Source organism: Agelaius tricolor, unplaced genomic scaffold, assembly GCF_023055355.1.
Source record: "Agelaius tricolor isolate 1412-34295 unplaced genomic scaffold, bAgeTri1.0.p SCAF_13, whole genome shotgun sequence".
Lineage (NCBI taxonomy): Eukaryota > Metazoa > Chordata > Aves > Passeriformes > Icteridae > Agelaius > Agelaius tricolor.
Window position 1 is genome coordinate 19,645,001 of NW_027269273.1, and position 12,090 is coordinate 19,657,090.

General features: G+C 44.0%; 1 protein-coding gene across 1 annotated transcript; it reads right to left on the reverse strand.

Annotated features, from left to right (window-relative positions):
• Positions 1-5,018: 5,018 nt before the first annotated feature.
• Positions 5,019-11,447, reverse strand: LOC139595324 (bone morphogenetic protein 2-like). Its single transcript, XM_071438354.1, has 5 exons — positions 10,755-11,447; positions 10,515-10,654; positions 9,679-9,795; positions 8,312-8,513; positions 5,019-6,696 (listed from the first exon to the last, which is right to left on the reverse strand). Exons 1-5 carry the CDS (start codon positions 11,233-11,235, stop codon positions 6,245-6,247), a joined length of 1,392 nt encoding a protein of 463 aa, XP_071294455.1. The 5' UTR covers positions 11,236-11,447; the 3' UTR covers positions 5,019-6,244.
• Positions 11,448-12,090: the final 643 nt, after the last annotated feature.

The following is a 12,090-nucleotide window of genomic DNA, read 5'->3' on the forward strand; positions in this document are numbered from 1 at the left end:
TGTAATGTTCTTAAAGTCTCCTTCATAAACTTAATTTTCATTACTATTATTATTAATGTTGTTATTACTGTGACTATTGTGACATCAATATTAGTTACTAGGTCTGCAAGAAAAAGTCCAAATAAGTATAATTCAGGATAGACACTTTGCTGATCGTGTCTGTCTTAGCGCAGAACTGTTCCTGTGCTGCACACACAAACACCTTTTCTTATATTTCACCCATGAAAGCAAAACCTAGGGCTGAACTGCTGAGCAAAATCACTGAATGGATGTTTTCCTTGGAAACACTGAGCTTTGAGGGGATCATTCGAAAAACTCAAGGAACAACTCAGTTGGATGAAATGGCCCTCTTGCCCCTCCATGTCCAAATGCTTCCTTTCCCGTGATTCTCAATACCTGACCACAGAAAAAGGCTAGCAGCTAAAAGGTTATTTTACCCTAATTCATGTGCAGTAAAATGTATTTTCCAATTAACCAAATTTGCCGATTTGTCCCGCTTGGACACTCTTATAATTTATAATGTAAAAGTGTTCTTTCTTTATCTAAAGACCAAGGTGACTGCTTTTAATTTTCTGTAACCTCTTTACACTTGATGTTCACCAGACTCATAATGTTAATTGGCTTCATATACGGATCATCAGTTTAATGAAGGAATAAATCCTATGTTGCTTTATGTCCCTCTGTTTTAACAATGATTGCTTTAATGAAGAATGTGACGTGTTTGAAATCAAAGCTGCAGGAGACATTAGAGGTTTTTTTTTTAATGATGACTGAATTGCTTATTTAAAGCTAAAACCATGAGGTTTTCATATTTCAAAAGCTTTTTTTCAAATAATTTTACATGGAAAATACTGACACATTCCTCATCAGAGAACTCTTTCTTTGCAATTACAGGCAGGGACTGAGAATAGCAGAGTCCTGTAATATAAACACCCCAATTAGGTTATGAAATTATCTCTAGGCTTTTATATCACTACAGTTTTCATTCAGAGTTTAAGTAAAACTCCCATTGAGTTATAAGTAGTTATGCTAGCCTAAAAAAGGAGTATTTGGGGGTAATTAATAAACCTCTTTGTCAACCGACTGTATTTCCACTGTTCATGGGTAGATGAAGAAATTTACAGGGGAGAAAGGATTGTCAGTTCATACACAAAAGCTCTAGATTGCTATAGTCTATTTTTCCCCATGGAAATTTTAGGATTTCAGGAGCAAGGGGAAAATGTAATGAAACATGGACTCATAGAGGTAAGGTGACTGCAAATCAGAGCATCAATTAGGTCAAGCTGGAAAGCAGCAATTAGACCCAACTGCATGTGCTAGTTACAGTAGCTACAACAGGTTTAACATGCGCAAAGAAAATGAATTCTGGTAATTGAACTTCTACATTCCTGGTCCCATTTATAGCAAGCTTTCCTTCTCTCTCTTCCTTCTGCCTTTAATGGAGACTTCATATACTGGTATGCATATACTGGTATATATTTTCTTCTAATTTGAGAGCTGTTGTTAACAGAAATTACATGACCATTAGATAAAGGAACATGCAACATCAGAGAGGAAGGTCTCTGATCAGAACCTAGACAAGGGCTAAGCAATCAATTGAATTGGATAGAAATTTCATGACATGGCAAAGGAAGTGCATGAGACTGAAAGGGATATTAGCTTAAATTACATACCACTGAGAAGTTACTCAGTATGCCAGGCCTGATCCCGTGATTTCTTGTCTTGTTTATATCCTGGCAGTGTTATACTCATTCAATCCAGGTCGCAAAAAGCTTCATGTATGTACACACAGACCTTCATCACTGCCCTCCACATAGTTCTCTTAGTGCTGTAAGTTTCCCTTCAGAGCTGGCCAGGACCCTATGAACAGCCCATCATTCACTCCTGCCTTCCCTCTCAATGCAAAACAAGAAGGAACCTTGTGGCACCTCTAGTGGCACACAAGATTAGTCTGCCAGGAGCCTTCCTCAGTATCCACCACTCTCTGCCTGGAGCTGTGCCTTTACCAAACCTGTGAGCACAGGCAGGGTCTATGCCAGGATGAGGCAAAACAACACTGGTTTTCAGGGACATTATCTGGGTTTTTAGTGAAGATATCATACAAAGTGCTTCTTCTCAGATAAAACAAGTCTTCTAACCAAGAGTTGTGAATAAAGATTTCCAAGGGAAAGTCTTTCAGTCTATGGCTTTTGAGGACACAGTTGCTCGGCCACAAACACTGACTCAGCACATTTAGCCGAAAATATGATGCAGATGAAGAGTTGATTACAATGCGGATCACAGTAGAAAGTGTACACAGATTTTTAAATACACACACCAGTTTTGTGCTGCCTGACACATGTAACCTGATGATTAATCAAGCAAGGTTTCTGTGAGCAGATCTGAACCACCATACTGGGGTTTATGCTGCTTTGTGTCACAAGGCCTGAATTTACAGCATCACCAAATCGTGGTTTCAGTTAAAGTTTAGTGACTTCTCAGTATCAGGTCATTTTCTCAGGGAAAATCTGCAGCTTCTGTTTTCCAGATAAGGCAATCCATTATTGCTCTGAGTAAGGGCAGTTAGTATATGCAAGAATCTAAAGCTGCACCGATTCTGTAACAACAGAAAGCTAGCAGTTCCCCCTTATTCTGTGAATGGCTTCTAGCAATAAACCCAATAGGAAGAAATAAAACTTTTTACTAGCTGCTTTAATGCACAATTGTCTCATTCACCAAAGGTAAGGCAAATTCACACCTACTAACGACTCTCCTTGGAGGTGAGCGGCACTCCAGGCCAGCACAGAAGTGGCCTAGGTGTGACATACTTTTGCACAAAGCCATTGAAATGCACCCTCTGGCTGTGGCAATGCTCTCGCATTAGCCCAAGCACTCCATCTCTCACTCTTTCTGGGAAAGTTGCACCATCCTTGGGGCTGAACCAGGAGTGAAGCTGCCTCTGAACATGTGCACGTGGGGGTACATAAGAATGAACCCACGTGTGTACACGCATTTGCATGTGCAATCTAAAAGGGACTGGGGATAGTTTGGAGGGTTTGGTATCTGTAGGAAAGACCTGGAATTTACCATAGACACCCAGTCACCCCTCTTTCCCGGAGACAAGGTCCAGGACTATGAATAAGTACTATCCTCCACGGCTCTTTCAAATAATTGTCCCATTTCCTATACGAAGAACAGGAACCATAGTAATTACCCTTGGCAGTCTGGAAGAAACACCGAGCATTCCTAGAAGATTGCCTCATACCGAACAGCATTTTCAAGCCTGCAGAGTGGATAGAAGAGAGCTTACAGCACCGCTGTGCTCCAGCTTCCTCAGGGCAGGCATATAGAAGTTTTCTCTTCTTCCCCAGCTCACCCCATCCCTGCGCCCACCCCCCAGAAAAAAGGAAACCACCTCAGATCAATTTCCCCCAGCCCATCCTTTCTGCCTTACCTGTTCCAGGACACCCCCAGCAGATCCTTTCCCCTGCTTCAGTGTCAAGGAGCACCTGCCCATCATCTAGACCTTGTGAAAGGAGCGCCACAGAAATCCCTTAAAACAAACATTTCTACAATCAGGAGACCACTCCTGTAAATTTGTGCTCTTTACCACAACACACTGAGACCCCACTGCCATGTTGGCTTAGTGCTCTCCCCACCTTAAGGAGCAGAGTGTGACTGCACATACCTCACAAGCCTGGACCACTTTAGTTCCAAATTTGGACCAAATGCTTTGTCATGGGGCTGAGTGTAACCCTTCAGCTCTACCATGAGTAGGATTTTCTTCTTATTTTGAAATTTGTAAATGTTTCAGTTAATGAATGAGAAGAAAATTCACCTTTATTTTAAAGCAAAACAAAACAAAAAAAGGCAACAAAAAGAAAGAGCCTACTTGTGCTTAATTGTTATTCTAATTACAAGTTGTGGTGTAGTGTAAATTTTTTCCCTTGGCATTATTATGAACCTCATTTCCTTACAAAGTCCAGGATAAACAATTCCAATATATTTTGTTTTAATTATCAGGGTTTAATGGGGCATAATAAGACTAAGTTGAGTGGTGCAGAAAAAAAAATAATTTAATGTGTGCAAAACTACCTAGTGCTCCTACCTTGCCTGTGCATATTTCACCTATTGTAGGGCAGCACTATGTTAGCTAATATTCAGTGTGCCCATCATTTATTTATTAATCATACTTGCTTTTCAGTAGAAATTTTTTTTCCTGGCATCTGAAACAAGAAGAAACATATTATGACATCCTAGAAAAACAATGGGCAGTTCTCTGGGTTGAGCAGTGAAGGATGAAGCTGATATACAGCTAATGGTGCTGGAAGCATTTGTCATGCATGGACAGAAGATGCAATGTTGGACACAGATCCTGCCTCTGCCAATCCACTCCAAATGCTGTCAGTAAAAACTTCTGGCTTCAGTTCTTAGGGCCTCTACCACAAGAAGCAAAAATAAAACATCAGATGAAGTCACCATTCAGAAACAACCTGGTCCAGACCCTCACTGAAGATGCATCTTTCCCCTCCCAAGGTGTAGTTCCTACAGAGTTAAAACAGGTAGGTACTTCTGCTGGGAAAAGGGAAAGAGCAGTCTGGGAAATAAAACAGTTAAAGGGCTCTCTATGCTTTTGGCTCTCTATGCTTCCCAAGGTGCCTTTGGCAATGGCACTGAATCCCATGGCTGGGTGTGGCTGGTGCAGCACTTAGAACCACCCTGCTACCAGATTTACATTCCACTGTGCCAGGGCAACCACATACCAAGACCGAAACATTTTCACTTGAGGAATAACTACTGGATCCTCCCTGAAGGGAAACATGTCTATCCTCCTTATCTGTTCTACTCTTTGGCACAGAGGACTTGATACAGTACCCACTGAAGCCATTGGGAATGTCCTCTCTTCTGGAAAATTATTTGATTCATGACTCTAGGAAAGGTTCAAATACAACATACAAACCATACCAATGTTACATTACATTTATTTAAAAATTTGCATTTTATATTACAGATTAATTTAATATACCCCAAGTGTTTAGGTTTTAAGTTAAATAAATTTATAATACACATCAGTATTTACAGAAAGAAAAACATTACTTTTTTTTTTTTTAAGTATCATTGGAGTAAAAAAATTCTCCGTGAAGATTCTAGCCATGGGAGATGCCACATTCTGTGAGAGGTCAGCCTCCTTCAAGGGTTAATGGAAACAAGAAACCACCCAGGCTTAAGATACACCTCAATGAATTAACTGAGGAACAGCAATGGGCTGGTAACCTGCAGGAAAATGTTGCAAGACTGAAAGATCTCAAGGGGCCCCATCCAAGCCTGGGCCTTCTATTCCTCAAAGAAGGCAGGGAATCAGCAGGTACACTGTGCATTCTACCAAAGCTCACCCCAGACATCAGACCAGGCCAGTATCTAGGACATTCTCATGGACTTCCAAAGCTTCATGGTTTTCTTTCCTCTTGCTAAACCACGAGGATTCTGACCCAAGCTTAGGATCACACAGTACAACAAATACACAGAGGCAGTCTCTGGTGCCACACACCCTGACAGCCATCATAGGGACAGGCACTGCCTCATCTTACAGAGTTGCAGCCCTGAGTTAGAAGCCAAGTATGATTCCCAGACAAATACTGACCCATGGGCTCCTTCAGACTGGCTAGCAAGTCCCATGGGGACTTATGAGGAGTTCTCTGCATTTGGTAGAGCTGCATAAAGCTCAGGGGAAGAAGTTAATTTCCTGGTAATGCATGATCTGCAAGTTGTAGAAACCTCTGAAATTTACTCTGGGCAAATACCTACCCTGAAAGCTCAAAAAGTAGGACTGCACACCCCCACTGGATTGTGCATCCAAAACTGATTAGGGCTGTGCTACTGACACCTGCATCCCATCCTGGATGGAGGCAGGATGCCATGTCTGTTAAATCACTAGAAATTCTGAGCCTTGGTATACAGAACAAGACCTTAATTTGAACAGTCAACTTAATGTGCTTCCACTCCTTCACATAGCAAGTTCCTGATTTTAATGCTTTCCTTGGTGAACAGGCACTCAAAGAACTCTCCATGGAGGTCTTGAAGTCCACAGCTCTTCACAAGCCAGCCACCTTTCCACAGCCATGGTGAGAGGAGAAGGATTGAAGCACAGACCAGTTTCTGTCTCTCCTGCCCTGTAAAGTGAAATGCTATCTCCTTTAGTATCTTAAGTGGCAAATGGGGAACTGAATCCAGGTGCACACAAATGCAGAGAAAAAAAGAAGTCTTGCTAATGACAACCACACCTTGTTGCCACCATGTCTTTATAATTTTTAAGTACGACATTCTGTTTGTCATCAAAGTAGAGAAGATTGAGGGACTTCAATTCATCTGGCACACAGCAGGGCATGCTGACATCTTGAGACAATTTCAGTGTATAAACAATGGACTGAACTGTAGCATGGTTTGTTGCATTTAGACTTTCCCCCAAAGGGAAGATGCAGGATCCTCTGCAATAAAATGCATTGTATCCACTTGGGTGAATAATCCATCCTGACCAGCCAATAGCATGGAAGTCCACATAGAGCTCCCTTCTGTGACATGCTGCCAACGGGCTCCTGGCAGCAGGGGCTGCAGCAGCTCGGGGTCTCCTGCTCATGCTGGCACTGCTGCTTTCCATTACAGCAGTGTCACGAGAAACCCGTGGAGCATCAGATTTGGCAGGGTGGTTTGTTTCTGATTCTGAAAGGAAGCTGTATGTTAATATTTCACAAAGAAAGTTCATTTACAAAGTACAGTATTCTGTGTGAAAGTCTATTAATTAAATCTACATCGAAGTCTTCAGAGCAGATTTTAAAACAGCACCCAACCTGTGAATGCACCAGAAGGGGTGTGTATTCAATTGCCACTTCAGCCATACTTCCTAATCTGTCAAATCTTGTGTCTTGGAAAAGCCCCAATTCAGCAGAAATAGAAAAAAACTCACAATGATCTACCAAATATTCTGAACTCCACAGTTCCTCTTCAGGGCTGAATCTAGTCAGAATGGTATTAACTGTCTTCATACAGCCACTCCTACAACACACATTATTCTGGGCAGTGCTAACAGAGGGTGGAGATCACAGCCTTTTTCTCTCCAGTATCCTCCCAGGAACTATACCCATACACTTGTAAAGCAGAATGTGCAGAAACCCGGTAATGTGCAAAGTAACATTGTAAAAAAAAAATACATTTTTCAAATTTTTGATCCTAAAAAAAAACACCACCAGCTTTACAGAACACTAAGGAATTAATTGTACTGACAATAGGATGCTTTCTTAAAGAACCTTCTGAGAAGCCCTGGGATCCATGGAGATCCATGTACACAAGCTGGAACTCACTGATATGCAGAACAACCTGTGTGATCAATGACAACTAACAACGGGCAGGTCTAGAGAGTTTCTTTGTTAAAGAATCTCTCAATCCTGACACAGTGCAGAGCTTGATGCTCATTAAACTAGATCTAGGATTTCACTATTAATTTTTATTTGGAAAACAAAAATAAACAGACCAGCCTAATTTTTAATTTTTATATTTTATTTCTAAATAATTTCACCAGCTACTTCTTAATATTGTCCTACCTAGCTTCTAATATGCAAATACAGCCGTTTACCAGAAAAGCCTGGAAAGCCAAAACAGTATGATTTTTGCCCCTCCCTCAAGCTCTTTGCATTTATCAGGCCCTAAAATCCAGCCTTAGCTGATTTTACACTAAGGCCAGTGGGAGAGGTAAGACACTGTTTTGTATTTTAAGGGACTAGGGCGTTGTCTTTGATGAAAGCAGCTTTTAGTCACAATGCTAATTAGTCACTGAAGTTAAAAAGGTGCTTAAAAACCAAGGACAGAGAAGTTCAAATTGCTTGTTTTACAACCTCTTTCACTCTTAAAATCACACTTAATGACTCTACTTACAGATACTTTACCAGAATTTTGACAAAGTATTCCAGGTCACTGAGGTTTTTTTCAGTATAAACCTAACATACAATTTTCATGCAAATTTCACCACCACAAAAATAATATAAGCAGTACTTAAAAAATAGAACTCCCACCCCTTTACAAACGAAATAAACCCGATTCTCCTTAGGATTAATGAAGATTTCTGGCACACACAGTTTTTGTGAGGGGAGGGGCAATTTAGGATGCTGGTGACCTACTAGAAAGGACTATCAAATCAAATTTGTATCAGTGACAAAGCAAAACTTCAAACCTGTTCAATACTGCAATAAAGTAAATAAATAACTGAGGTTAGAGGTCTACATGAGGTAGCAGGAGGCGACAGACGATGAACAGGCAATTCATACTCTAAAAGTGCACTTACTTGTAGCAGAGGGTACAAAGCTGTGAGACCTCCGTTTGTTGCTGTTCGTGAAGAGAACAAGGAGAGCATTTCTGCTCTCCTGCAAAGCGCTCTGGCTCTTGGCAAATGTAACCACGTCGTGTTTCATTCCATTGCTGGAAACGTGTGTCGCAGTTATCCAAAAGCCATGGTTGGAGCTGCTGTTTCCAACCCACTTGGAAACCTGGTGAAGATCGGGAAAAGAAAAAATATTGTTTCAATATTCTAATTACAGCATTGTAATTAAGCAATGTTTATAATAAGTTTATATTAGGAAAAGAGAATAGGCAACAAGCTATGAGAGCATAAGGACATATATTATAATAGAAGTGAGATAACTGTATAGCTGAGACTCCATTGACTTGAATATTTAAACAAGTAATTCAACACTTAAAATACAAAATAGCATACGCATTCCCCAAAGCTACATTTACATAAAGATAATTAATTTCAGAGAATTTACCAGTGAACACTTGAGTGTACACTCAACACTTTTTAATATTAAAATAAACTCTCTCTGACTTTCAGCAGGAATTTATTTTTCATAGCAATCTGAACACAGTAATATGAACTCCCCAGTTTTCATACTGTTAAGACTTATGTGAACCTAAAAAACATGGCATTTGAAGAAATTCACAATCAAGCAAATTTACTTATCAAATTGTTATAATTGCACATTGATCGATTAGGCCAGGTCATTCTCTAGCAGGAATATCATGCCTTAAGATGGAACTCAACCAATCATCCAAGCACACTGCTCAGCCTGATCATAAAGCTTAGGCAATGAAAAACACTGTCCCAGAGTACAGCTTTAATCCACGTGTGGGTTCTTTTGCTGTGGAAAGGCATTCACCTACTGTTACAATTTATGGATAGCTACAAAGCAGATCTTGAAGCTCACAGATACAGAAGTCTATGGGGGAAGTTGAATGACAGGCAATCCAACCATGACAAACTCCGGAAACACAATGTTGAAGCAATACTGCTCTACAGAAATGCTGCCAGAATAAAACGGAGAAATTAAAACCTACTCTTAGAAGGCAACCAATGCCAGTTGCTTTGGCAGTCTAAAGACTAACACAAGGTTTTAATCAGCACTTGGCCTGACGTCCCTTAATCGGCTAGGTTTGGGTTACTCAGTTCTCACCATGCTTGTGCTCCAAGCAGCTCATAAACACTTCTTTATTTCAGGTAGCACTCGGTGTACTTTTAAGGGTAGAGAGAAAGCTTCTCCCTCTGCTGCTGTCCTTCTGTTTGAACTGACCTCAAAACCCAGCTTAATGGCAATGGTGGAGTTATGTCATTTCAAGAGTTTAAGAAAAAAAAATAAGTCAGACTTCTCTGCTTACTGTCTGTGTGACGTTGAAGACTTCCCAGCCTTCTGTGTAGAGGGACAATAATCTCGATGCAATGAGATGCTTTTTCTGTGGCTTATTTTCACTCTCCAAGAGCTCATACACTTCCACCTAAATAACAGCAATATACAAAAAGAACAAGAAGAAATTAATTTGATTGTTCTTAAAGCAAACTAGGAGGATGAAGATTATGCAAGTTCCTGCTACATCACAGCTGTAAAACTGTACTGTCATTCTAAGAGAGGCAAAAAGTAGATTTGGGACTGTTTAACAGAAAACCAGTTATCTCTACATACATCTACTTCTAAATGTGTTCAGAGGCAGGATACCAGATATAGATACTATAGAAAATTATCCATCCCTATCCTGTTTTGAACACCTGACACCGTCAAAGTCTTCTGTTCCTCCTCATACTTGTCTTCAGGTCTGCAAAAAGTCCAATCCTGCCCTTTGCCAGAGGAATAGATACACTCAATTTCCTTACCCCCCTTGTTTTCCCATGAATCCCTGTCTCTTATTACTATTTTTCGGAGCAGCTCCAGCAGATAAATTTCAATTCGAATTTCGAAATATTTCAAATCCCAGAAAAATAATTTGGGATAGGTCTGACATTGGTATCTTTAGGGAAAGCTCACTGCCATACCACACAGGTCAGCATAAAGGCAAAGTCAAAACTTTACATTACTTCTTTGCATGCTGGAAGCAAAGGGACAGTGAGGATGACAAAAATAACAACAAAGCAGGTTTGTGTGACACGTAGTTGCACTCCTTATTTTCGGTATTAATAATAAAGATAGCAGAATTAGGTGTTTAAATATTTCCCCACTTACTTTGCAGAAGTGTTGCGTGTCGGACCTTCTGGACCGATGTGCCCTCTTAAGCTTGAAGACCCTGAACTCGGCTTTCAGCATCTGCTCGCTCTTCTCCATCGCGCTGATGTCGAAGTAGAAGTGGTGGTGGTCCACGTGAACTGGAAAAGACCCTTCTTTAGGAACACTGCCAGACCCCTCGGGCCTGCCCCCGCCCGCCGCGGGGATTCACCGGGGCTCGGCCCCGCCGCCCGGGCCCACCTCGGTCCTCGAAGCTGCGCACCACGTCCCCCTGCAGCAGCCCCGGGGCGCGGGTGATGCCGTTGGCGTCGGCCACCTTGTTGAAGAGATCCACCATGAACTGGGGCGGCTTCTTGCGGGGCAGCACGTCGGGCGGCAGCTCCTCGATGTCGAAGACCTCCCGCAGGCGCTGCAAGGCCGCGGCCAGCACGGCGTCCCGCGGGTCGGGGCGCAGGGGCAGGGCTCCGGCCGCCCGCAGGCTCAGCAGCCCGGCCAGGCACAGCCACAGGCACGGCGGGCGGGTCGCCATGGACGGCGGCGCGGGCTCGGCCGGGCCGCCCCGCGGCCGTGACCGCGCTGCGTGAGGGGGCAGCGGCCCTGCGGCGGGCCCGGCCCGGCCCGGCTGGGCGCGGCCAGGCGGGGGAGCCGAGCGCCGCTCAGGGCACGCAGCCCCGAGGGCCAAAGGCCCCGGGCAGGGGCGGCCGCTCCGCGCCCGGGCCATCAGCGGCGCTTAAGGGTTCAATGGGGCAGCGCCGTGCGCTCGATGGCATCGGAGCGGCCGCCCCGGGGACAGGGCCAGGTGTCAGCGAAGAACAGAACACCGCACTTGCGAAACCCCTAGCCTTTCAATCGACCATCTTTTTTTTTTTTTTTTTTTTTTTTTTTTTTTTTTTTTTTCCAGCTGAAAAAGGCTATGATTTGGAGATTGCTGAGCCCAGGTGATGTTTCCTGTCGTTGCTGTAGCAATAAAAAGTATACTGGGAGCTAGGCGTGAGCTTCTGTACTTCCCTGCCTCCGGAATGCCCGGGATCCCGGCACCCTCCCGTCCCACAGCCTGCGGAATGCCCGGGATCCCCGGCCCCTTCCCGTCCCACAGCCTGCGGAATGCCCGGGATCCCCGGCACCCTCCCGTCCCACAGCCTGAGGAATGCCCGGGATCCCCGGCCCCTTCCCGTCCCGCAACGTGCGGAATGCCCGGGATCCCGGCCCCTTCCCGTCCCGCAGCGTGCGGAATGCCCGGGATCCCGGCCCCTTCCCGTCCCGCAGCGTGCGGAATGCCCGGGATCCCGGCCCCTTCCCGTCCCGCAGCGTGCGGAATGCCTGGGATCCCGGCCCCTTCCCGTCCCGCAGCCTGCGGAATGCCCGGGATCCCCGGCCCCTTCCCGTCCCACAGCCTGCGGAATCGCCGCTGGTGCGGCCCTGGTGCCTTGGCCGGGCTGCGGGACGGAGGCTGCAGCTCCCCAGGCTCAAACTCCGGCCCTAGAGCTGCCCGGGGGGAGGAGGTTTTAAGGACAGAGTCCAGGGTTCTGCTAGTGCAGTGCAGCAAGAACAGCCAGGCTTCGAAGTATTCAGGGAT

Bases quoted from the DNA above. Each gene is read 5' to 3' on its own strand.
- LOC139595324 (XM_071438354.1), bottom strand. From the start codon at position 11,235: ATGGCCCGGGCGCGGAGCGGCCGCCCCTGCCCGGGGCCTTTGGCCCTC. The intron at 10,655-10,754 runs GTGGGCCCGGGC...GGTCTTTTCCAG, and splicing joins GCGCAGCTTCGAGGACCGAG to TTCACGTGGACCACCACCAC. The intron at 6,697-8,311 runs GTAAGTGCACTT...GCTTCCTTTCAG, and splicing joins CTTTGTACCCTCTGCTACAA to AATCAGAAACAAACCACCCT.